The 25346-nt window shown below is 41.4% G+C and overlaps 1 protein-coding gene across 6 annotated transcripts in view; it reads right to left on the reverse strand.

Annotated features, from left to right (window-relative positions):
• The window catches only part of mcf2l2 (MCF.2 cell line derived transforming sequence-like 2), a 113966-nt gene that overhangs the window by 4245 nt on the left and 84375 nt on the right, over positions 1-25346 (reverse strand). For 3 of the 6 annotated variants that reach the window (XM_068707748.1, XM_068707749.1, XM_068707747.1), the window contains 10 exons: positions 22431-22523; positions 21999-22077; positions 16636-16666; positions 16424-16521; positions 13554-13649; positions 10211-10312; positions 8015-8086; positions 7484-7591; positions 5511-5620; positions 3861-3976 (listed from right to left, as the gene is read on the reverse strand). In XM_068707748.1, coding sequence (XP_068563849.1) covers positions 3861-3976; positions 5511-5620; positions 7484-7591; positions 8015-8086; positions 10211-10312; positions 13554-13649; positions 16424-16521; positions 16636-16666; positions 21999-22077; positions 22431-22523 — 905 coding nt within the window. The remainder of the gene's footprint in view (positions 1-3860; positions 3977-5510; positions 5621-7483; positions 7592-8014; positions 8087-10210; positions 10313-13553; positions 13650-16423; positions 16522-16635; positions 16667-21998; positions 22078-22430; positions 22524-25346) is intronic. The other 3 variants (XM_068707753.1, XM_068707752.1, XM_068707750.1) reach the window with 2 other exon arrangements.

The following is a 25346-nucleotide window of genomic DNA, read 5'->3' on the forward strand; positions in this document are numbered from 1 at the left end:
GTTGTTGTACCTCCCACTGCTCCGTGATGGTAATGTTATAGCGAATGAAATTGTAGTTCCAAGTGAGCCACACTGAGCCTTTAATCCTTGTAGAGAGAGAACAGGGCAGCAGGTTCTGGCTGATTATTGCGGACCAAACTCAAGATATACTTTTAACATGGGAAGCCATGGTATGGGTAATGACTACAGATGGAGAAAAAAAAAAGACTTGGCAAAACGACATTGTATCATCAACACAAATGCTGCCTTTGTAAAGCCCGATGTTTGATTCCTCTCGATACTCAGAGAGTATGGAGTTGTTGTACTGTTGAAATCCTTTGTTTTCCACAACGGAGTATGGCCTCATGTCTGCAGCAATAAAGACCCCAATAGATGCTGTAATAGCTTTAGCCCGGTCTGATTCTGCCACAAACGGTTTCTTAAATGCCGCGATGATACCTTGTTGTTGTTGGTGTTGTGGCTTGGCCCCCGTCACTGACAGTGCAGGAGGGTGGTGCTTCATATGTGTGGACATGCCCGATGTGTTACCGTTGTCGTATGTCTTTCTCGTTGAATAATGCCTACATACCGTAACGCTTTTGTCCACCACCCTCATCCCGTCATTATTAGTAACAGGGAAACCAAACATGTGACTTAAATGACGCCGGGGGCTTCTGAATTCCCTCCGCTCGCCAAGACTTTCACCGTCAAATGCTTTTAACCTGCTCCGTTCACGTGAACATACTACTGCCTTATATCTGTTCACTACAACTCTGCATCGCTATTTAGAGACAAATTACCTGAAAAAGTAAGAGCGGCAGTAAAACTTTATTTCACAATGGATCAAGGATCGATCCGTGATCCGTTACACCACTAGCAGCAACGAAATAATATTTTTTTGCTGAAATTGGACATTTTCCCACGGCACACTTGACGATCTCTCACGGCACACTGGTGTGCTGCGGCACAGTGGTTGAAAATCACTGCTTTAGAAGAACAGAATGACTGCAAAATCGTCATTCCTCAACATTTCAACAAACTTTAGGGAGACTTAATCAGTCACCTCCACATCTGACCCAGAAGTGAATTAGTATGCACATTTTAAAATTCACAAATTCACCAAACAAAAAGAACATAATCTGTTTGTGTTCTGTCAGTGAGAATGCTGTTAAAGTGAGTGTCATCCTGCAACACTGGGAAGATATTTTGACATTGAAAAGTCCATCTTGAATTAGGCATACCACTCTGGATCTAATCACAACTAATCACAGCTGTGTCCTTTCTCCACAGAGTAGGGACAGACAATCAGAGGATTATGAAAAAATAATGCTGAGGGTGACTTAAAGACTAAATGTCACAAATTGCACTGGCGTTGCTACCGTTTGTAAATTGAAATTAAAGCTTGGTAGAAATGTGTTAGTACGGCATCCTTTTAGGGCCAAATGATGCATGAATAAAAGGACACAATGATGCAATGTTTCAATGGGCTGACAGCTGGGTGCTTCGTGCATTCTAAATAACAGAGCGGCAGGTAGCACACAGCGCTATTAGGGTCATTTGAGCAGGTTTCTGGTGAAACATTAACACCAAAATGGCCCATTAAGCTGTCCCATAGCAGGAAATGAGCATAACACCGCTGCAGGTGGTTGATAGGGCTGTTTGTGAAGGCCAATGAGTCAGCTACTCCACCAGATACAGACTTTTAAAACTTGAGGTCTGTACTTTCTTTTGGAACAACAGAACACCTCTGAAATTTAGCGCAGTCACAATTACAACCCGACTATACTGTCATTTTAAATTAAACAAAGGACTATTTTTCTCAGTGTGCAGTGTTCTCCATGATGATATACTCTATGTCATAACCTCAGATTTAATTAAAGGTGCAATCCATAATTTTGAACCAATGTGCGCCCTCCTTCCGACCTGGAAGCATTTTTTCAAAGTGATTTAAAAGAATACATTTGTGAGGATGTAGAGGCAGGTGTATCCACCCCATCCAACTGTAGCTAATACTCCATCAGTATGAAGCTCACAGATAGCAGGGACGCTCAACACTCTAAAGAAGGCACTCACACTTAAATCCTCTACTGTGGACTGTTGTTGAAAATTTAAAACAACACATTACATTACATTACAGTCATTTAGCTTTGACGCTTTTATCCAAAGTGACTTACAATAAGTGCATCAACATTGGTAATCAAAAGAACTACTAGTCACCAGAAGTCATAAGTACATTTATTTCTCTTTTTATTTCTAGATCTTTTTACAGTTTGTAAACAATGGTGATGTACAGAAGTACGGAGGAGTGCAAGAGCATAAACCCTCCAAATATGGAGAATGTAACCTAAACAAATGGACCGTTAGTGAGTGGCTACAATACAATAGCAAGTGGTCCAATATTTAGAGGCCAGATATTTGTGTGACGTTCTTAGGAGCTACAAGTCACTATATGACCCAACTCTATCTATCTGTGTTCATGTACAGAACATCAGAGACCACGACAGAGACTCACAGGTTTGACTTTAACACAAACACATTCATTGAAGCTAACGAGATGAAGAAATGTAACGTTAGGTCAAGCTGAACGAGGAATAATTCAACAGCAACCGACCACAGAGAGGGGACACGGTGTCCTCACGGCAAACGTTACGCCATGCAAACAAACCACGTACCGATCAGCTGTGTGCTCCTGATCAGGCTGGAGACGTAAAAGATGGGAGGGTAGTACTTGCTATCTTCTGATTCACACTTTTAAATAGAAAACACAAGCTTTTTATTGTATTTATATTTCATATTTACTGGAAAGAATGTACAATATTGTCAATAGCAAGTAGGAAACGTTCAGCTCCCTTCTGCCAGCTGACACCTTATTCAGGTCTTTGTAGTGAAATGAGGAGGTATCGCATAGATGACTCCTCATTTTAACCTCACCAATCAGCCGAGGAATAAATACAAACAGGGTGTCCGACAAAGTTCAGCTCAGCACGTGCTTTGCAGTGCTGCGTCGCTCAAGGCCAGTTAGCACTCAGTGTCATGGACGTAATGAGCAAAAATACATATTACAATAGTTCGAACCTTTTTGTTTATTAAGAGGGAATCCTCAAACATTATTTTTGGCCAATTTTAACAGCCCTAATATGTACATCATTTCTCTTTATCGGTTGCATTTATTGCTGTAACAGTTTTGTCTCCAGCTCTGCAGCTGGATGATATCGTTAAATTATGGATTTTGTGGGTGCTACAGCTGGGTGTAATATAACCTGAATACTGTCACAACTGGCCTCAGCCTCCATTCATTCCATTCTCTTTATAAACAGACCACAGCCAATCGTAAAGACTCAGGTACACAGATATTAACAAGTCAAGTTTTCAACAACAAAATGCTGAGTATACAGGGCCTAAAGGACAAATGTGAACGTAAGCAGAAAACAGAAGAGAAAGACTCGGTAGTAGGCAAACTGCGGTCCTTTTGCTGCCATGGAGAATGTGATCCAACAATAGAAGTCTTCTGTAAAGAATCATGAGCCAAAAATATAAACTCTTTAGGACGACTAAAAAAAACACATTCCGCAAATGAGAGTAGAAACAGAGAACTTGCACTGCAATTATAGTTTATTGAGGGCAGACAGAGTGAAGACGAGTGCCCTAAATAAAGTACAATGCAATGTCAGTTTATTTTGGTCTTATTTGTGTGATGCTGTTCTGAGAACAACCTGGTAGGTTTGTGTTCTCGCGCCTTTATTTAGACACAAGGCGAGTTTGAACTGGTAGATGGAGACCCACTCAGCCAGATTTCAAGTATAGTGCTGAGTCAGGGAACCAGGGAAACAGTGAGCGGGCCGACACCCCACAGTTCTACCATGGAGCCGACTGGAACTCACCAGTGTCCGCTCTCCGCTTCCTCCACAAACTGGACCAGGTCTCCTGCCTCCAGAGACAGGTCTCGGCCTTCACGAGACTCGTAGGTCAGCTGCACCCGGAAACGACCGCTGTCACCCTGCAGAGAGAAACGACTGAGTCAAACTGTGCGTCTAGCCAGGTCCATTTTGGATCTGGTTCCAGGGTGTTTCTTAACTAACCAGCTCACCATCACTTTAGCTGGTTAAAATGACAAAAGTCACCTGTAGCAGATTATATGAGCTGAAGGTAATGGTAAGAAAGTAATGGTAATTAAGTGAGACCTGGTTAATATGCTTTGCCATCAACCATGTATAATTTGTTAGAGAAACCATACCCCAGGAGGCTGCGGTCCATCATGAACAGTTTCTTCCCAGCTGCAGTTGGGTTCATCAACAAAGCCCGGGACCCCCACTGACTCTGTCATCCCCAGGACAATTTAATAACCGGTCACTCCCCTGCACATCACTTCTATGTTTCTTTGTTTATATACTTGACACTTTTACATTACACTTACATCATACTTGTTTATAGTCCTGTTATCTGTTTGTTTGTGCACTATATTTTATTTTATTGTAAATTTTAACATGTTTCTATTTTTTGCACTGTGTTGACTGTTTAATGTTATGCACCATCCACCATGTCAAATTCCTTGTGTGTGCAACATACATTGGCAAATAAACGGTTCTGATTCTGGTATAATCTAATTTTACAGTCATCAGTTATAAAATAGACAAGACAACTATACTAACAGCAGGGCAGGATACACAAAGTTCAACCAAGCTAGCACTGCTATCTTATGAGCTTGACCTGAGGCGTCGGCCTTCAGTTTACGTTAGCCGTCAGTGTTTTCTCCCCGATCCGCCGCTCGCTCTCCTCACAGGGGCGAAAATACAAGAACTCTTTTTTGGCACTTTGGGTTTAATTAAATAAACAAATGGACAGACTGGACACTACAGTGACTCAGGGCTAGCTGGTTAGCATGCTCATTTTAGTAGAGATTGAATGAACATTTTTTTCCTGTTGATAAACATAAATGTTTTAATTTGACTTCTATCAAATGTTGCAAAAAATTTGTCCCTGTGTGTGCCACTAACATGTTATGTGTGTGTGTGTGTGTGTGTGTGTGTGTGTGTGTGTGTGTGTGTGTGTGCGTGTAGCTATCTACGATACATCACAGAGATGATAATGGATCTGGAAAGGCTGCCGTACCCAGCAGACCTGTGCAGCATCTCTCGTCTCTCCTCCCTCGTTTTTTAAATGTCAAGCCTTCAGTGCCCGCTGCTAACGAGACATATGTCCACGGGAAATAATTAAACAGCGGGGATCAAAGGGTGATTTTGTCAAAAAAGAGGAGAAAGCAAAGGACGAGCGGAGAGAGAACGAGGGATGAGTGGAGAGCTGTGGAGGGATGGTGAAGATAGAATGCGATGAGCTGATGTGACTCAGCAGGACCAGGATGTTGAGTGGTACTGAACTGTTTTGATTTACTTCAGAATCAAAACATTTTAAACTTTGAGTTTTATTCAGTTTCACTATTAAATACAATATATAAAGTATAAGCCCAGTAATGCTCCAGGTCATGTACAGGTTTAACTTCACGTCATTTGATAGCCAAAGTGAGCGTCACCTACATTTTTATTGTTGTCTTCCTCTTCTGATGAGTTGGAGGATTCCTCTGCACTGGAGGGGATCGTCTCAAAGTCGTCCGTGTCCATGGAAGGGAGCCGTCTCTGGGCCCAGCCTGAATGGAATCAATACATATTATTAACCACCCAAATGTACTCATAAACAAGGGGGGGTACTACTATTCTTCTACTTTCTACTTGGCAGGCGATGGTTCTTCATTGACAGAAAAACAATGTTGCTGTGCAGTTCAGTCATTTGTCTTACATCATCATGAAAGCTCAGCCTGCTTTCCTAGAAATGATATTCCCAGAAAACAAAACTACATTCTCAAATATGTTTCAAGACTATTTTCTCCTGGATTGCATTTGTTTTTGACATATCACAAATAAGTTTCTCATTATAGGAAGTCAGGATGAATGGATGGTAGAACAAACCAGGAGGCCACTGTTCATGTCCTGTGTGAAACCAAGAGTCAATTTATTGAAATTTGCATCTGTAACTTCAATAACAAAAACAATGTTGCATTTTATTGTTATGCTGCGTTCACACCAAACGCTAATCGCGTCATAAGCTCCGCGTTCACTCGCCGGGGACCATTTGTTGATTCATGTGAATCGCGGCATTCGCGCCAAACGTGCTGGAGAGAGGGCGTGGCTAATCACCCTGGAAGCCGTTAAACTGTCCGCCATTTATTTCTGCCATCAACCATGTAAAAAATAACCTCTATTTCTGCTTAGTACTTGTTGTGGAAGTCCCAGATATCCCGAGAAACTAAACGCCATCTTGTCTGGTTCAGTATTTGTTTCCTGATTCAACAATGGCAGGACGTCAGTGATGACTGGAGGAGCATCTCAACGCTGATAGGCTATCGCACCACAGTGTCACGCAATATTTTCGGCAAAGTTGAAATATTTCAACTCAGGCGAATCGCGCAAATGAAAAGCCTCATTTGCGTCAATTGCGCCATCGCCAATTCGCGTCAGTCCAGTCTCATCGCGTCTGTGCATAGACTTTGTATGTAATCTACTCGCACAAATAATTAGCGCCGCGTTTGGTGTGAACACACCTTTAGGAGTTAGATTAGGGGGCCAAGCTGAGCTGAGCTGTTGGATGGAGTTTGTTTGCTTTTCTGATTGAGTTGTTGGGTAAATGCAACCATCTTCGACACTTTGAGTCAAAGCTTAGCACACCAAGCTAGACAACAACCGTGCTAGTGTGCCAGAAGCCCTGTGTGCCCGTAGCCCCACCCACCCATCACCAGCTGTCAGTGATTCATGGTGTTCGAGCACAGTCAGCGCCTTCTTTTAACCATGACGACCACGATCTTTCTCTAACTTCATCCAACATGCTTTAGTTGTCTGAACGTAACCACAGGGTTAGCACCTATGACCTATGTTGTTAAAAAGCGCATTGACTACATTCACATGCACAAAATATTCCGTTTTTTTGCCCTTATTCTGAAAAAGACAAAATTCCTTCCAAGTCGTTGGTACATGCAGCCGTGCATTCTCCTAAAACCTCCTTTTTTTCAACTACAGTCATGTTAACCCTGAATAACCACATCGCATGTCTTAAACTGAAAATACTCCAGTCCGAACATCCAAAGTGAACATCTGTTTACATCACCCATATTAAATTGGGAACATTCTCATATTCTGAATAGTGGAATATAAGTGTGGATGTGAACATTGTCGGTGATTTGGCTGCATAACACTTGGACAGTGCTGCACATGCTGTTTGGAGTCATTTGATGGTCATGGCTGCTCAAAGGCTGAGATGGAACTAGAGGTTGCATTCCAACAGATTGTTTTGGAGAACTATTTCTTGAGAAGAAGAAGAAGAAGTTGAAGTTACACATCACAAGAAAAATAAAACAGTGAGCCAAATAAGACAACTATTATTTACCAAAATAAACTCAGAAACATATGGAAACTCAAACCATACAAAGTATAGGAGAGGAGTCCTTCTCTGCCGTTACCTGGTTGCGAGGTGGATCTAGGGACAGCTGAGGTGCCGCCAGCAGCAGCAGTGCTGCTAGTCATGCTCTGGCGTTTCCTGACTGCAGCCATAGCACCACGCAAAGTATCTGGAGGGAAGCCAAACGCTTTATACCATCCTTTTCATCATGATCGCCGCTCCACATCGTCACCCACAAACAAAGTTTAAAAGTGAGGGTGTATGTATCAAAAGAAATAAACTCTCTATCTAACACTACCCATGCAGACATCAAACCAAGTAGTCCATGAGCCGAAACGCAACACCAAAACCACACCTACACACTTCACCTGAAACTCCCTTTATTCGATGCTCATGCACTTTGAAACGTCACGTCACAAATCACGAGGCAGGCAAGAAACGGAAGAGAACAAGCACAATAACACGTGCACACACACATACCACACATAAAAAACATACCACACACACAGGTTGTGCCTAATAAACCAAAGAGGCCCAGCATGCTCAGAGCCTGCACATTACAGACATGACGATTCTCTGCATGTTCATGTACCTTCATAACCAAATGGAGTGGGATCACTCTTAATCTCATGTCTCTTGCTCTTTATGCTAGCAGACAGGGGACCTGGCCGGGGGACAGAACATGCAACCAGAAGCTTTATTAGATACTGACATTTGAAAAAGAAGGCAGACACACAGCATTAATCCCAAACCCCCTTTAGACATGACATCTGTAACATTGAGCTTCCATCTGTTAAAGTGAAGGCTTTCGTCATTCAGACATAGGTGTACGTTTCGTAAATGTCCATGATGACTTCATTCAGACTATGAAAAGAGTCTCAGTTCTCATGCCACGATTGCCATCTGGTACACAGAGGAAGATGTGAAGACAAAAAGTGTTCTCACTGCAGCAGTCCTTTTTAAACAGCTTTTTGCTGTTGAATGTTAATCGCCATGTCTTAATGATTATCAGGAGACTCAACACAAATTCTCTGTGACTCATTTAATTTCTCATAAACTTTAAATAAAGCATTTGCTGGATATCCATACACTTGGCATAAATGTAAGTTGGTGTGACGGTGTAAAAATGAATTTGAGAAATGAAGTATGTCGTAGTTTAAACTGGTTTTATTTCCTTGTGCAAAATATACATTTATACACATTTTATTGACACCTGTGCTTTTCCTTCGGTGACATGAGAAATCATTTTCTATGTAAAAGCCAATTAACTTGGTGAATGTCATCATTTGTTTACTGGTCAAATTGGTGACCTCTTAGTAAGTCTGATCTAAGATGTTTCATTTCCAGGACCATTATACAAAGTGACTTTTTTCATCCATGTAGCAGGTACATTTATTTTGTAATTGCTGTTGTAATACTCATTTTGGCCACAAGGCATGTGAGGTAAGTTTTAATTTATCTATGCACTCTAAACATAATATTGTGTACAGTAGTACCGCTGTGTGTGCTTTTATTTTACCAGTGAAGTATTATATTTTCCTTGATATTAGTGCCAACGTTGGATGAGGATTAAAATCAGAGGCCAAAAAGCTAGAGCCACATTCCCAACACCACTGAGCATTTTACCACCAACGTGACCCGCGGCGTTCTCATCGGTCGGAACTTATTGAAACACTGCCGACTGCAGTAGGGAAAAAATACAATAAAAGCAGAGAACGGACTGAGTGGAAACAGTTCAAGGGGAAACTTCAATATCGCTCTTCTGGTGTTTTTAATTCCTCCCCTGCCTCTGCCTGGTAGGAATCTATATTCCTATAGTAAATTGCACTTCTATTGCCACTTTGAATGTCACCCTGCATTCCAAATGTCAGCTTATAAAAATTGTTGTTTCCTTACCGTTGCTTTTTTAAAAGAATATGTACGTCCACTCATTTGCAGCTTCTTTTTCTTTAATATTGTTTTCATTCTCGTCAAAGGCTTTACTTTCTCTATGCATCTCATACATTTTAACAGAGCAGTAAGCGGGTAATAAGGAAATGCCTCCACTCTATATGTACACACAGTTTCCTCACTACATATTTAATGTGTGTGTGTGTGTGTGTGTGTGTGTGTGTGTGTGTGTGTGTTTTGGTCATGAATGACGTGAAAATGTATGAAATCACAAAACGCTTGTTGAAAAGGTACTGAAGGGCAAACCCACCTAAACACTGTTCTCTCATCTTTAATTGGCTGTATGTTTGTTGTCAAAACGTTTTTCTACTTTGAAATTATATATACGTAAGTAACATTCATCCTACTGAGACATACTGCATAAACCTTATGTATACTGTATAACTGTATAACCTTACTGTACAATAGGTTGTATATCTTCATGAACCCTCCAAAAACATTAATTTCTCATTTTTGGAAACAGATTTTTGTTTTCTCAAAAGACAGCACAGTCATGTAATTTATGTGTATGATGTAGCAGATTTTAATTCCAGTTGTACTTTAAGGTAACAGCCGAAGAAATTTTCTTCATGCTGGCCTTTTTTTCCATTAAATTATCTTAAGTTAGAATAAAAGTCTTACTTTAACGACCTTTTCATTCAACACTGCATGACTGAAATAACTAATAATAATCTAGCAATGCAGTGGGATAAATACTTTTCTACCTGTTTGAGCTGCACAACTTTGTGTACATTCATTAGTCTGCTGTGTGTTTAGTGAACGTGAAGCGCTTAAGAGTGTAAAAGCAAGGGAATACAGAAATAACAAAACGTGGAGGCCGGAACACTTTGTCAGATACCTTTTGTGCGTCGTGTGGCGAAGGAAGAGGAGGAAGAAGAGGAGGTGAGAGAGGAGGCGAGAGAGAAGCGGCGGGTGACCACTGCTTCCTTAGCAGCAGGCTCTACAGCCGGAGAGGGGACGGGAGGGAGGAGGAGCCGTGGAGACAGAAAGAGAGAAATAGATGAAGCCGAGGAGGAGGGACAGAGAGACGGGGGTTATATAGATTAGAAATGCAAGAAAAAACAAGGGGAGAGCAGCTTTTCACCTAAATAATAAAGAATAATACTAATGGAAGTTTATCCTGAACACTTATCAAACAATTACAAATTACTTCAAAAGAGACAAGTGAAATCCATGAAACAACAAGCAAATGGAAAGAGGAAGCAGGAAATATCTCAAGTTCCACTTACTATTTTCATCGCAGCTTTCAACCTCATCTGAAGGTCTTCCTCAGTGGATGGAGTTTGCTGAAGTCACATCTCCATAACAACTAAGTATGAAACTTTGGTCATGTGATAACAAGTGGTCGTATAGGGAAGGACGATTGTATAATAAATCCAATGCAAACTCCATCCAGCCTGTGTGAATGACCATGAGATGCAATTGAAAGCCCCATATAAAGCTAGTAAGTAAACCCTTGAGTTGATTTTTTGGTCAAGGTGTTTTAGAAGATGGATTGTGAACTAGTAGATAGTTGATTCTGCTTGAAGTGTTAACTTATATATTTCTTAAAGTGCAAGTTGAACATTAAAGAGTAACATCCACCAAATAATAAAGTAAACAATACAATGGAAGTGAATGTTTTTTTCCTCTACACACACTATTTCAATTGATCTGAGTAGTGCAGAGAACACACTGAACAGTTTTCATTGGACATTGTTTCTATTCGATTTTTCAGCTGTTGAGCACAAAAGAAATTGAATCGCGCTCTGTCGAGGTGGTAGTATGAATCTCAGGGACATATATTTTAAAACCTCTCCGCATGATAATACAGGGATACATATCGACTCTCAGGGCTCCCATAATTAGTAGATTAGAACTAGACAGAATCAAGCAGATGACAATTTGATGACAATTCACAAAATGAGACTTTACCACTCTACCTCTTCAGCGTGGACGTTAAATTGTACTCTACCCAACAGCACTGCAGCAATATAGTGTTGCAGCTTTCACTTATTTCTAAGGGCGTTTTACATCAATTGACTAGCCACCTATTGACATCAGTGTAAACGACTGGGGTTAACCATGTTGATAACCTGCAGGTTGAACTCCACCTATCTCTAACTCCCGAGTCAGAATGTCAGAGTGCTCGCAATTCACAGGACGGAGCAGACAGAGTGGCCCTTGATTCCACTCCTTTCTTCAGAGATCTAACACGTTGGGCTTATTGCAGGGAGCACTCCTGTTAATGGTGAGTCTATTCACCAGCCAACGACTCTGCAGCGCTCAGGACTGTGTAGCTACTTAATGAGGACTAAATATATATCCAGTCATTATAATAGAGATGAGATGACTGATTGTTAGTGTTGAGTGCAAGAATTAAGTTAAAGTAATGAGCAATGTCTAAGTTCTGTATGTTCTGGTCATTGACTGCAATAGACCTATAGATGTTAGTACAATGAATTCATTCTAGGAAGAAGAAACTGCTTTTCTAGAAGATAAAGAGGAGGCTGGTTTTACAAATTGCTAGGATGCCAGGAATTTGAAATAGCTTTCAAAACCACAGACATTCTTCTATAACAACCTCCACTTTTCTAGTATTAAGCTTTCTAGCAGATGTTGGACATGGCTTCAGGGATTTGCTCCCATTCAGCCACAAGTGCATTACTGTGGTCTGATACTGTGGTCCTGATGTGGGGTGATACAATCTGGTTCAGGGCTCTGTGCAGGCCAATAAAAGATCTTCCTACCAAAATCGTGAAAATGTAGGGATGTCCACATACCTTTGGCCTTATAGTCTTCCTCCTTTACATTTACACTTATTCCACCTGTACAACAACAGTCATGTCATTTTCACCAATATGCTAAACCGACGAGCCAGATGTTTTGTTACACAGAACTGTCTGATAAGTCATTGGAAACTGCTTGGAAAAGGGCAGTTCTCTTATTTGGTGTTGAGCTACTGTCAAACGCAAGCATTCTGCAGATTTCTAGAGAAAGAGGCTTTTAATGAGAAACATGTGCAGGAAGTTTCAATACTACAATTTGTGAACGGATACATTTCTTCATTACTTTTAAAGAAAATGTTTTGGCACTTTGCTCATATTTGACAAGTTACAATAGAAATGGAGGCGGGAATGAACCACTTTTAAGGTTATATGGTGTGTGTTACCCACACATTATTTCTAGAGAAACCCAGATCAACACAGTGGTTGGACTGATGTAACTCTGTTGTTATACTGATGAAATTAGTGGTGTGGAAATGTACACTAGAGTGAATTCATTAAGACAATGCGTACACATGGAGGAAGTGTTGAGATTGAAGCAAATAGGAGCAGATAAGATAAGAAATTACAAACAAATATATTCTTAACACAGGAAATAATGTCTCTAATATAAGCCGTATTCCATTACAGGCTTGGTTCTCTCTGCATTGAAGATAAATAAAATGTACTATTTTTCCACTTGGAATTTCATTTGTAGTTAGAAGTTCTATGAAATACATTTCTACAGCATTTTATTTTTTACTTCCTTCCTCACCATTCCTCACTTATCAGTCTCATTAGGGGCATGTGTGGCTTAAAGACTGGCCAAAATGCTGCGACGCGGAAAGCCGAACTTGAAATCACGGCCTCCAAAAATGTTAATACGTCTCCAAATGTCAAAAGGGGCTTGAATATTAGATGGTGACATTTAGCGCAGTGCTGCACCGCAGAATTTAGCTTTGCCGTGGTGTCACCAGTGCCAAGACTCTGGAAGACTCTCTCTTTCTATCATTCTGTCCATCTCCTGCTGTCTCCCTATCTTCACATGCTGTCTCTTCAGCAGCTCTCCGTTCGTCTCTTTCCTGAATTGAACTGATGTGAGCAGATAAAAGCAGAGAAAGAGTGGAGGGAGATGTGGCCTTCATTATGCTGACACGCTGCGAGCGGTGGGTCGTACAGAGCGACAACTACGAGATATCTGCCGGCACAGAAATCTTTATAACATTTGAGGAAGAGAAAGACGAGGACAAGAGCAGTTCTGTGACTGGAGAGTGGAGACTGAAGAATGGACAGAGGCAAGGTAGATGATGCGGAAGTGCAGGATGATGACCGTTATCACGATGACGACAGATGAAGGCAACAAAGAACAGACGATGTTGACGGAGATGCCAGTGATGGTGATGATCACGTAAGTGAGCGCTTGCATAGGGCTGTTACCTGCTGGAAGAGACCTCCTGTTGGAAAGCCCCTGCAAGGTGAAGCGTTTCCTAGCGTTAGCAGCCAAGTGGCCTGATTGGCCGGCTGAAGCATCGACTGAGTGGGAAAGCGAGAGAGAGCAAGGTTTAGTACAGAGGGGAAGAAGGAGAGAAGGCCTTGTGAAATATTCCATATTGGTGCCCATGTGATACACGAGTTTCAACACTTTTCTTTCTCGCTACCCAATAGTTTGTATGTTTGTAGTTCTTTTGTCACTTTTCTTTCATTTTCAGAAAATGTGCCAAACTGCTCAGTGCATCAGTGATAAATTGTGGCTGAATAAAATCTACCGGTAGGAGACATGCCGAACAAGTTCATCACATTGAATTTTCTAAGTGGCTGTTTCTGTTTCTGTTCCTTAATGATTCACTAAAACTTAAAAACCCCATTAGAAGATTAAAAATGTGATGTTATATGAGCTGCAAAGAGAAAATCTAAATTGATAAATATACAAAATATAGAAAGAAATGTTTACAGCCAGGGAACTTCAGTAACTTCAGGTTAAAGGTATCTCTTATAATCTTCACGTGTGGCGTCGGCCTATAGTTTATGTTAGCCATCTGTGTGTTCACTGTGACACTAACCAGAGGCTGTATAGTCCATGTATGCTTCGATAGTTTGGTTATTACGGTGCTAATTTGCCAAATGGTAAATATATAGAATCTAAAAAAGCAACCTGATGGCACAGTGTCAGACTTTGAAAACCCCTGCTCTGAATGACAGATACACCACTGGTTGAAACCAAGTGGCAACCTCTGGGGCTGACAAATGAAGACATCGCGGTATTGGTCAAAAATGGAGTTCTTCAAATGGAAACTTGAGTGTGGCTCCAACAGCTAGTCAATCTCCATAGACCTCCCTGTTCAAATTCCCAACCTTACAGCAGAAATAGACATGTTTCCAGCCTGGTATAAAAATACAATGGCATCATTTGTTATAGAATATCCAGATGCAGATCACAGTTTAATATCAGGTGTGAACGATGGCTCAAATCCCTGCTCTTTCACTGCACTAGAAACACTAAAACCTTTTGCACAAACACACAGCGTCACATGTCTCGACACACTGACAAGCCGACACCTCCTGAATAATCTGACAAATACTGACACATCTAGGACTCATGTGTGTGTTTGTGTGTGTTAATCATCAGAGGGAAGCAGCTGACCAGCGCTGAGATGTCAATGAAAAGTGTTCCTGTCTGCTCAGCGTGTGTGTGTGTGTGTGTGTGTGTGTGTGTGTGTGTGTGTGTGTGTGTGTGTGTGTATTGCAGCTCTAGTGGGAGTTATCTTCTTACTGCTGTCTCTTTTTGTCTCAGTGTCTTCACGCCCCTCCACCTCTCTATCACCGCCCAGTCGTCGCAGATTTATCAGTCTCATCAGCTTCATCAGCCTCATCAGCCTCATCAGCCTCATCAGCTTCATCAGCCTCTTCAGCTTCCATCGGCCTCCATCAGCCTCATGACCTTGATCAGCCTCAACAGCTTCATCAGCCTCATCAGCCTCATGAGTCTCATCAGCCTCATCAGCCTCAACAGCTTCATCAGCTTCATCAGCTTCATCAACTTCATCAGCCTCATCAGTCACATCAGCCTCATTAGCCTGAGCAGAATCATCAGCCACCAACACCAGTCTGGACTCCATTGGGGGATTTATCTTGCTGCAATTACAAATCTGCCCTCAGAGTCTAAGCACCAAAGACTAGGCTTTATTATCATCTGTTGTAATAAACAATTATCTTTCCTTCAGTCGCTTAAATGCATCATCATCAATACAAACAAACAGTCTAAGAAGAGAAATAAGATGCAGGGAGGGGAGGGAAGAGGCAGAATGGAGCAAGGGAAAGGAGAGGAGATGGTGTGGTAAAAAAAAAAAACAGCAGAGGAGAAAAAAGAGAAGACAAAGGAGTGGGTAGGAGAGAGAGAGGACTGAAGTAAAGAGTGGCAGGAGGGGTGGAGAGAGAGAAAGAGAGACAGAGAGAGAGAGAGAGAGAGAGAGAGAGAGAGAGAGAGAGAGAGAAGGTGTGAATGGATGTGAGCAGACAGGTTTGGGTTGGGACAGTTGCTTTTGTAATAGTGGCCAGGCACCCATTTGCGGGGTGAGACCAAAAACAACAGCTTCTGTCAACTGTCCCTAACCTTTACCTTCAGACGAGCAGTAGGGATTGGAAGAGTGGGGAGTGTGAGTGTGAGTGTGTGTGTGTGTGTGTGTGTGTGTGTGTGTGTGTGTGTGTGTGTGTGTGTGTGTGTGTGTGTGTTTGTGGTGTTCAAAGCCAATTCTGAGTAAGAGCAGGGCTGGAGTGGAGAAAAAACAAAAAGAAAACAGAAAAACTAATTCCCTTTTGCCAATAAAAAAGCCACAAAATTAGTACGTATACATTATATATGGCTATAAATAGGCGACAGACTCCTTTTCCTACTGCCTCCTTTGGCAGTAGACCAGTATGCCTTTTTTTTTCCTGGTGTGTCACATTCAGTGCCACAAGCACGCTGGAAAACAGGGTTAGTAAACAGTGAAAATATTACGGTGGTTATTTTGTTTTTATATCCGTTAATTATTCAGTCTCGACTAATGAACGATGTTCCAGCGCTGCTTGGACGGAAACAGACCGATTTTGTGGCTGAAAATGACCAAGAAAGGGCTGTCTCATCTGGCCTTTTATTTATTTCTACACTATGTTTTAACAGAAAACTCTACAATCAGCAGCCTAAAGGGATCACACTTAATTTCCCATCTACAGTTTATAACTGTTCATCTACAAAGAAATTGGAAATAACAACGGAACATTTATAAAGAGTTATTTTGGTTGGAGTCTGTTCTAAAGGGACCTCTCACCTCTCTTCTGCCTCATATTGGGGCTGGGGTTGGTTCTCCTGAAGCCAGACTCTGGACTCGATGAATCGGACTGCCTCAGCGCCATCTTACGCACATTCCTGCAGTACATGGAGCACAGGGACCGTTTTTTTTAACTCTTATGTTAGTTTTTTTTTACTTGAGAAGATTCATTACATCATGCTGCAGTTTGTGAGATGAACTTGGTTGCTGACCTCATGGGGTAGATGTTAAGCTGGCTGGCTTCTGTGAACACAAGAGAGACATTACGTTTTACTGTTCATCAAACCGTTGCATTGTTTCTTTGACAATTATCCCTGTGACTTTTCCAGAAATCATTCATCTAAGCATTCTCTGGTCTGCCGCCTCAATGATTAAGGTCGGCAACTCAGACAACTTGGTAATAATTAAGGAGAGATCAGACAGAGTCTGTGTCCCAAAGGATCAACTCCTACTGAGAGTGATCAGTCATCATCCAACAATACAGCATGGTGTTCATTTCGTAAATTATAGTCCCATTTACAGTCAAATAGACCATAAAGCAGGGTATGCTTTAGAGGCAGGGCTACCTTGTGATTAACTCGTCGCTACCAGAGTCGTATGCAGCGGGTCTACCATAGCGTTATTTATCTGCAGCTCAAATATGATCACTTTCATTCACTGGATACAAAAAACAAGATGGTGACGGCAAAAAGGCTAAACTCAAGGCTTCAAAACCGCAGTCCACAAACCAATGGGTGAAGTCACGACAACTACGTCCACTTCTTATATGCAGTCTATGGTGATAAAGCGGGAAGGCAGACGAGAGGTTCCAATTGCCTCCAATATATTAACAGCAGTAGTCATAATGCGAAGTTAAACTCCATTTTTGGGCTTCGGATCTTGCGATCACATCTTTTACACTAAAAAGCTTCACCTCTCCTTCCATTCCAACATTTCTGAGTAATCTTGCATTAAATCGCCCAAACTGCTGCGTCAACTAAGCTGTGTTTATTTCCCCGATAGAAATCACTTACCGGCTTCTAAAAGACATTGCAACACTGAAGTCACCGGGGACACAGCATCGCATATCAACCCATACCTAAACAAGAGGCTTCATAAATGCAACGTTAACAGGTCCGGCCTGCCACAGGACTGATGTGCGACAAGAAACCTCCAGAGAAAGATCTAGTAAAATAACTGCAGACGGTGAGGCAAAGCCACGGCCAAATGCATAGCTCACGTAAGTGAGATACCCAGCTCTGCGAATGATCCCGCCTGTCGCCTCCCATTCCAAGTGACCAATGAAGCTGTCGCACAAATGCAGACTCAGCATGGAGCCATTCCACATGCTCCAAATATTGTATTCAGCAAAATGGATATATTTTCTCATCATGGATCCATCCATGTTTTATTCATAACGGCTGGTCACATTGTGGCGCGTGCAGCCAACAACAGTCTGAGAGGAGCAGTTACATCCATAGCAGGGGCAGCGGTGAGGAGTAGTTACAGACACAGGCTGGCATCTAACAGTCCATTCTTTTCAAACCCCTGGCATTGTGTTGGCTTGTTACTGTGAACATGACAAACACGTTCATTCTTCAGTTTTCCACTTCCCTCACACTGTTATGTTCTGCATGTATATACATGGCAACACGACTGCCTCCCGCTGACCCCACAGCGCTCTCTAGAGGACCGATTTCAACTATTTGACCTGTAGTATATCTTTCTTTATTCTAAAGATGTTTAGTGATAGAAAAGACAGTATAATACACATGATTTGGAGTGATTTGTTTCAATGTTACAATAGCACAACACTTGGCTTCAATGACGAACATTTTCAGTCGTGAATATTTGATATTTTATAGGTCTCATGCTTGGGAATGAAAAAATTGCTCGCTAGCGTCCCCCTCACTTACTCTAACATTTAGTGAATTCATTAATTGTGCCATCAATGGCAATACACAGTGTATTTACAGTCTACTGTAGCTCTGTCAGCACCGTTACTGCTGTTTGCTTTGTTCTGTTTATTAGCACCGTTGGCTGCTCTCCAGAGTGCGGCAACCCCTCAATCATAGATACGCACTGAATTTGGAATTGTGCACCTAAGTACATAAGTTACATAACTGAAGTATCGTAAAATGAGTCAATGTTGACTTTTGCTTTCACACGGGACATGAACAGTGGCCTCCTGGGTTTGTTTGACCCATCCATTCATCCAGACCTCCTCTCCAAGCAAGAGGGTTGTATATGAGTTACAGTGCATTACCTTTTGTAGGCATAAGTACGATTCATTCCAGACCTTGGAAATAGTTTGAGGATGAGCTTTCACTAACAAGCTTTTTCCAACAACATCTCATGCTCTTCTTCAATGTGCTCAGTTGGCAATGAGATCAGAGATGAGTGGACGTTCATTCTTGAGCCCAGACACAGTAATTTGAACCCCCCAAAAAGATGATGAAGACCTTGAAGTGTGGTTGAAAGCTCCAGAAAAAGCTAATGAATGGACCTTGAGTCAACGCCCAACTTTGGGTTTTCCTTTTCAATGAGTATTCCATCTGTACAGATGGATTTCACATTATAATCCATCTCTTCCTCTTTTCTCTCATTCTCTCAGAGCTGACCGGCGCTCCTCTTCATCCTCCCTCTCTCCACCCTCCTTTCTCCTCACATGCGGCCCTCCCTCCTCTCACAAGCCTCCTTCTTTCCCTCTGTGCTGCCTCTCAGCCTCCATCTCCACCCTGAACATCTCTCCTCTCTCTGTCTGTCTCTTTGTCTCTCTCTACCCATCATTCTGCCTCCCTCTTCTCTTCTCTCCCCCATCACTTTCAATCTCCACCCTCTCCTTTTCCCACACCAATTTCATTCTCCCTCTCTGTCTTTCCCCCACCCTTCTCACATGGAGTCAGAGGTGTAAATCACACACACCGCTCGCTGGCTGCACTGGACCGTCAAAGCCTCCTACAGCCTCTGCTCTCCAGGCTTCATGACAGGGCTGCTGTATTATTAGTCAGTCTGCTCTCACACACACACACACACACACACACACACACACACAGGTAGGGACAGGTACACACACTCCCACACAGGCGGGTTGTCAGACGGGTAGAGCGTGCGTCTCACAGAGGGTGGTTTTCCTGTCAGTCAGGACCACAGAGTGGAACTGTGGACGAGTGATGCTTACTGGTACAAGGAGGAAGCGAGAGGAAGGAACACACAGGGAGAGAAAGGGGACGGAGGCCAGTGGACAGAGACGCAGAGAGAGGTGTGTGTCACTGTGTGTGTGTGTGTGTGTGTGTGTGTGTGTGTGTGTGTGTGTGTGTGTGTGCAGTTATATTAGAGCATCTATACATTTGTGTATTTATGTGTTATTCTTACACTAGGGCTACAACTATTAATAACAAGTATTGCCATTATTGATTAATCTATTGATAGTCTAGTTTAATCTAAAAAATTAGAAAAATTCACTGTTGGTTGGACTTCTTTGTATGCACTGTAATCCGTTATATGGAACCTTGTCTGTTACAAATAACGTTTATCTGCAACTCATTTGAAACAGGAGACACTTTTTGTCAGCAACATAATCAAGTGTTGGTTATGTTTTCTCATCGACATAATGAGGAGAAATTTACATTTCTACTTGTGTCAAAGTGTTGGTACTGATGCCTTCAGTAAAATGTTCACTGACAATGTCATTAATTTATGTCAAAATGTCCAGTGTTGCAATACAACTCATATTCATATCATTATGAACAATTTTGAATGGTTGAATGTTAAGGCACCCACAACACTTGGTTTAGGTTAGGGAGAGGTGTAATATAAAAAAATTCTATTCGCTTCATTTGATTAAAAATGTTGCATGTGAACATAAAGCAGGCAGCGATTACGTTTCTCACCACAACCAGAAACAAAAAAACAAATTAGTACTTTATAAATGACATTTCTAAGCTACTGTATACGCTATTTACCAGCATGTTCTAATTCCAACTCGTCACATAGGGACTCTTTGTCAGACCCATCAGCATCCCTTTCTAAGCCACTGGGTAGCCCAGCGTGTCAAACTGTGACGCTCCACTATGGTCGCTGTAAACACCTGTGGTTAATGCTAGGAGTTCAAACAAAAAAACTTGCTGAGGTTTAGGCAACGAAAACCACTGAGTTGTATTTAGAAAAACACCAGCGTTGGGTTTCAAATAAGTACGTACAATAACTAAAATGCAACGCAACATAAGGACAGAAACCACGTCACAAACATCCCTAACATAACTTCTTAATAACTCAACAGTGGGACACAAACACTGGTCTCCTGGTTAAAAGTCCCGTGTTTGTTTGACCCATCTTGTATGTCATCACACTGTTTAGAGCCACAAATGGAAAAAAAAGAGACAAAGAACTAACATGATTTTAGACATGATACATAAAAATATACTGTAGGTTGAATGACGTTTTTAATCAAAATGACTATACATATAGTTACTAACATGAAAGTCCCACTCGTTTTCATCAGTTTGACTCAAATGTTTTTAACTGTCAAAATAAAGACACTTCGTATTGCTGTACATGTCCTAAATATTGTGATGCCTTTGTGTCTTTCTGACAACTACAAAAAAAGCTCAATAGACTGTAATTATGTTGGTATGTTCATAAACAGTATTAGAAAGAGGACAGACTTGGCAGTCGGTAAGAGAATGACGGGCCTATCACCAGATTGGAGCGAAGGACGACTCCCAGATACTGCTGCTGCGTGACAAGAAAACCCTCATAACAGAAAGAAATTGAGTTGCTGCAGCAGGAAGTAATGACAGAGCCTTTTCAAGGGGAAATAGAATAGAAAATCAAACAGTATATGAATAGGAATTTTAAAAAGTTTTACAAACAGCAGTTTGGGAAATGTCTGGGAACTTGTGAAGATGTATACAATAGCAGCAACTAGTCTGCATGTAGAACCTTTTTCCACTGGACAACAAACCCACCAACACCCACTAGGACTTCTGTCTTTGTGATGGGATCATGACACCTGGGTGACACGCTAATCTCCACCCCTTTTCTAGCGCTATGCTAGGTGACACGCTTTGAAGTGTATATGTAATAATATAATCAACAGGTATTTGGACAGTTATTAAAATGTATTAACGTAGAAAACACACAATTAATAAGCTCTCCTCAAAGCTACAGGACTCCATCGACAGAGACAGTCATTTTACAAAGCTGATCGTAGTAAAACACACTTCATTCAAACTCTGTCCTGTTACGTCTTTCCAATGTTTCAACCATCACCAACTCTGGTTTGATCAAAAGAAACCCTCAATTCACTGAGCTAGATGTGAAAAGAAACAGCTGTTTGTGCTCCATTGACAGAAACACTAATTTAAAATGCACTTCATTCAAACTCAACAGAAACAAAATAAGTATATGTATACTGGAAACTGAATCCATTCATCTTTTGGCTTCTAACAGAAACGTGCCTGTCCTTCAGCTTCAAGTTAGAACTGAAGTACGTTGTTATGAAAGGGGTAAAAAATACATAAAGAGGGAGATATTTAGTGTGTGTGTGTGTGTGTGTGTGTGTGTGTGTGTGTGTGTGTGTGTGTGTGTGTACCTCTGCACGCCTCTAGCTGGCCTGTAAGAACTTTACGAATCTCTGACACCCACATATTTTTCACATCCATGGAAGGAGCCTGGGGAAGAATACACACACACACACACACACACACACACACACATATCAAGCAATATACACAGAGAGCTTTTTAACACCAATGCTGCTTTTCTGTTCAGTGGGAGAGCTGTGTGGTACAACACTGCCTCCAAGAGGAGGACTGTGGTAAAGGTCACTGAATGCCTCCCAAAAAACATCTACAACAAAATGAAATATTAAGGAAATCTTTTGAATAATATCAAAGTGTATAATTTTCAGTTTTATGACAAGTCTATTGTAAACTTTTACATGTAAGATTGATTTTTGGACTTTTATCAAATATTTGCTGTGTTGTTTTTTTGTGTTATACTCATTCCGGCGGCATCAACATACCTGGATGATGTAAACCTCCTCTCTGCCGTTGTACCACACCTCAAACTTTTTGATGTCGCCTTTGACGTTCTCTGTGATCCCCACAGAGCTCATCTGGACAGACAGAGGGACGGAGACACTGTGAGATGCAGCAAAGCTGTGTCATCAGCAATGACTAAAAGAGTCAAAAGTGAACCCAAAATGAGCTGAGGACTGAGAGTAAGCTGGTCATGGTCAGATGAACCTGTTACAAAGACGGCCAGCAAAGCCCTGTGTTTGCTTTCTGTTGCCTTGAAGTCCCCATAATAAAGAAAAGAGCACATAGAAGACTAAACATGATTAATTTTTTCCAAGACACCCAGTAACCAACCAGCAGGTGCTGGGAAATTACCCCTTGTGGCTACTTTAGGAACAGTTACAGTACCAGCATCTAAGAAGTCAGAAGGAGTCGGTGCAGTGAGGCTAAAACAGGAGTAATGTGCTCTCTTTTCCTAGTCTTTGTTCAAAGTCTGGTGGCAGAGTTCTGAATAGCTGAAGTTTTCCTATCAACTTGGTTTGTAGTGAAGAGATGTACAGGAGTCCAACCTGCTAGTATTCTAATGAAAGCAGGGTGGTCATGAGATTTGGCACTCGAATGCATCGGCAACGACAACTATGATTGAGCCTGAACACACCTCCAGACAGAAGCTGAATAATTTGTCACAGAGTGGCTCAACTCTAACGGCAGGTAAGGAATGAAAGGAGCTCCATCGATCATTCAGCGGCTTCATAACAAACTGATCCTGCTCTGATGGGGGTCACTGGATGTCAGTTTCAGCACAAATCCTCAGCCTTGATTAGAGCAACTCTGCTACTGTCCATTACAACACAGGCAGGAACACAAGCGTGATACACTGAGATGTTTTGCTGACCCAAAAAAGAAACGTGATTGAATTTCTTTCATACTTGACTTCCTTTGCGACTGGCTTTCATGACAGCTCCAGTTCCCTCAGGCTTTATGTAGAGAAATGTGTCCAATCCACTGCTGGTAAAGAACAGCATTTCTTTACATGCCATGAGATGAACAGTCTGTACAAGTCAGTGAGTTTTTAACTTAAAATGTGACGTTTGAATTATCCTTTTCTTACATAGTACTTTTAGGATGTGGCTTTTTTGGGTGTGGCCACTTGGAGGCAGTGAAACAAACTGAAACACAACATTATCTCCTTATAAAGTCATTGAGGCTGTGATGTTACAGGAGTTTTCAGTTGCTTACTTATATGTCCAGCAGACACAGACAGCATTAGCATCCATTTCATTTGTTTTTCTGAATCAAGTGTGATGATAATGTTGCTGCGTCACAGCTGAATGTGTAAACATGCAGTGGTTTGCTAACACGTTATCAATATCACCTTCATAAGTCAACTTTTTTAATCATTTATTTATTCTCTTGTGTGTGTGTGTGTGTGTGTGTGTGTGTGTGTGTGTGTGTGTGTGTGGAGATTGTGTTCTGTGTCAAGGGTAAAGCTGGAAGAGACGGTACATATTTGTATCATGCTTCTTCATCTTTGTTTGACATTTTGGATATTCATAAATGCACTGTTTAAAAGAAAATATATAGATCACTAATATTTCAGAGTACTAGCTTTACCTTGAATGATAAACTGAAGCAACACATGCTTCCAAGATGAAACAATAATACGTCTGGGCTGATGTGGAGCCTTTCTGGCCCCTAGTGGCCAAAAATGGATCCATGCAGCTTTGATGTTTCTAGAACTTCAAAATATGATCCATCAAGATGATAACATGTAATATATGAATTTCCACATAATACTACAACAATTACAACAACATTATTACTTTCACTGAAATGTCTTGTCTTGTCAATAAGGCTTTATTTCTGTGAGCTGCTATCGTCCCTTGACCACCACCTAGCTGGGTTACTCATCCTGTTTACAAAAGTCATCAAAAGACCTCATGTTTTATCTCTAGATCAACAGTCTTTACACTCTTTCCTCTTTGAAATGTTCCATATAACCATATCCAGCCACAACTTCCTGTGTCCTATTTGACTGAAATGTCAGTGCGTGTGTGTGTGTGTGTGTGTGTGTGTGTGTGTGTGTGTGTGTGTGTGTGTGTGTGAGAGAGAGAGTTGAAACAAGGTAGGAAGTCGTATAGTTATTGTTATATACGCTTTAACACTGCTTGTTAAAGGAATACTTAAACCTAGAAATGTACATTTGCATATCAGTTACTCACCGGGTCTTACCTTGAATTCTTGAAGAAACCCAGTCGTATGCTCACTATGTCCCAAACACATGCATCGTTACTAAAATCGTACTATTTAAAACACTTCCTCCACTATATTCTCATGCTTGCGCAAGTCTGTGCATGAGACAGTAGAGGGAGTTAGGTTTTCAACAGCAAGATTTGGAGAGTGTTTGGGAAGTAGTGAGCATATAATAAATGAGACTGGGAGATTATACTGCGACTTGTCTGACAGTTTGTAAATGGATGTTTTGATATAGTTCTGCTGTATGTTGTTTGCCTAAAAATGTCTTGTTCAGCATTCAGTTGTTCTTAGCTCCACCCTCTCCTGTCAATTCTGGTTGCAAAAAATACAAGATGGTGATGGCAAAAATAGCAAACTCAAGGCTTCAGAACTGTAGTCCACAAGCCAATGGCTCCCGTCAAGATGACTTTGTCCGCTTCTTATGTATATTCTGTGTACACTACACACCATATCTACACCAACTCAGTGAAGTTCAACTTAAAACTGTTTTGTCTCGGACACCCATAAAATGAGCATTTAGGAATTTACGTATTTGGCTGAAAGACAAATTCAACTTTTGCTGTTTAAGACCTTCAGACTACAGTGAGGTCTTTATCACTTTGCCACACACAGAGGTGTGACATCAACCAAACAAAACGGACAGCTGGAGAAAGAACATCATCTGT

Source organism: Cebidichthys violaceus, unplaced genomic scaffold (assembly GCF_023349555.1).
Source record: "Cebidichthys violaceus isolate CVI_PGR_0920_01 unplaced genomic scaffold, fCebVio1.0.p SCAF_13, whole genome shotgun sequence".
Taxonomy (NCBI): domain Eukaryota; kingdom Metazoa; phylum Chordata; class Actinopteri; order Perciformes; family Stichaeidae; genus Cebidichthys; species Cebidichthys violaceus.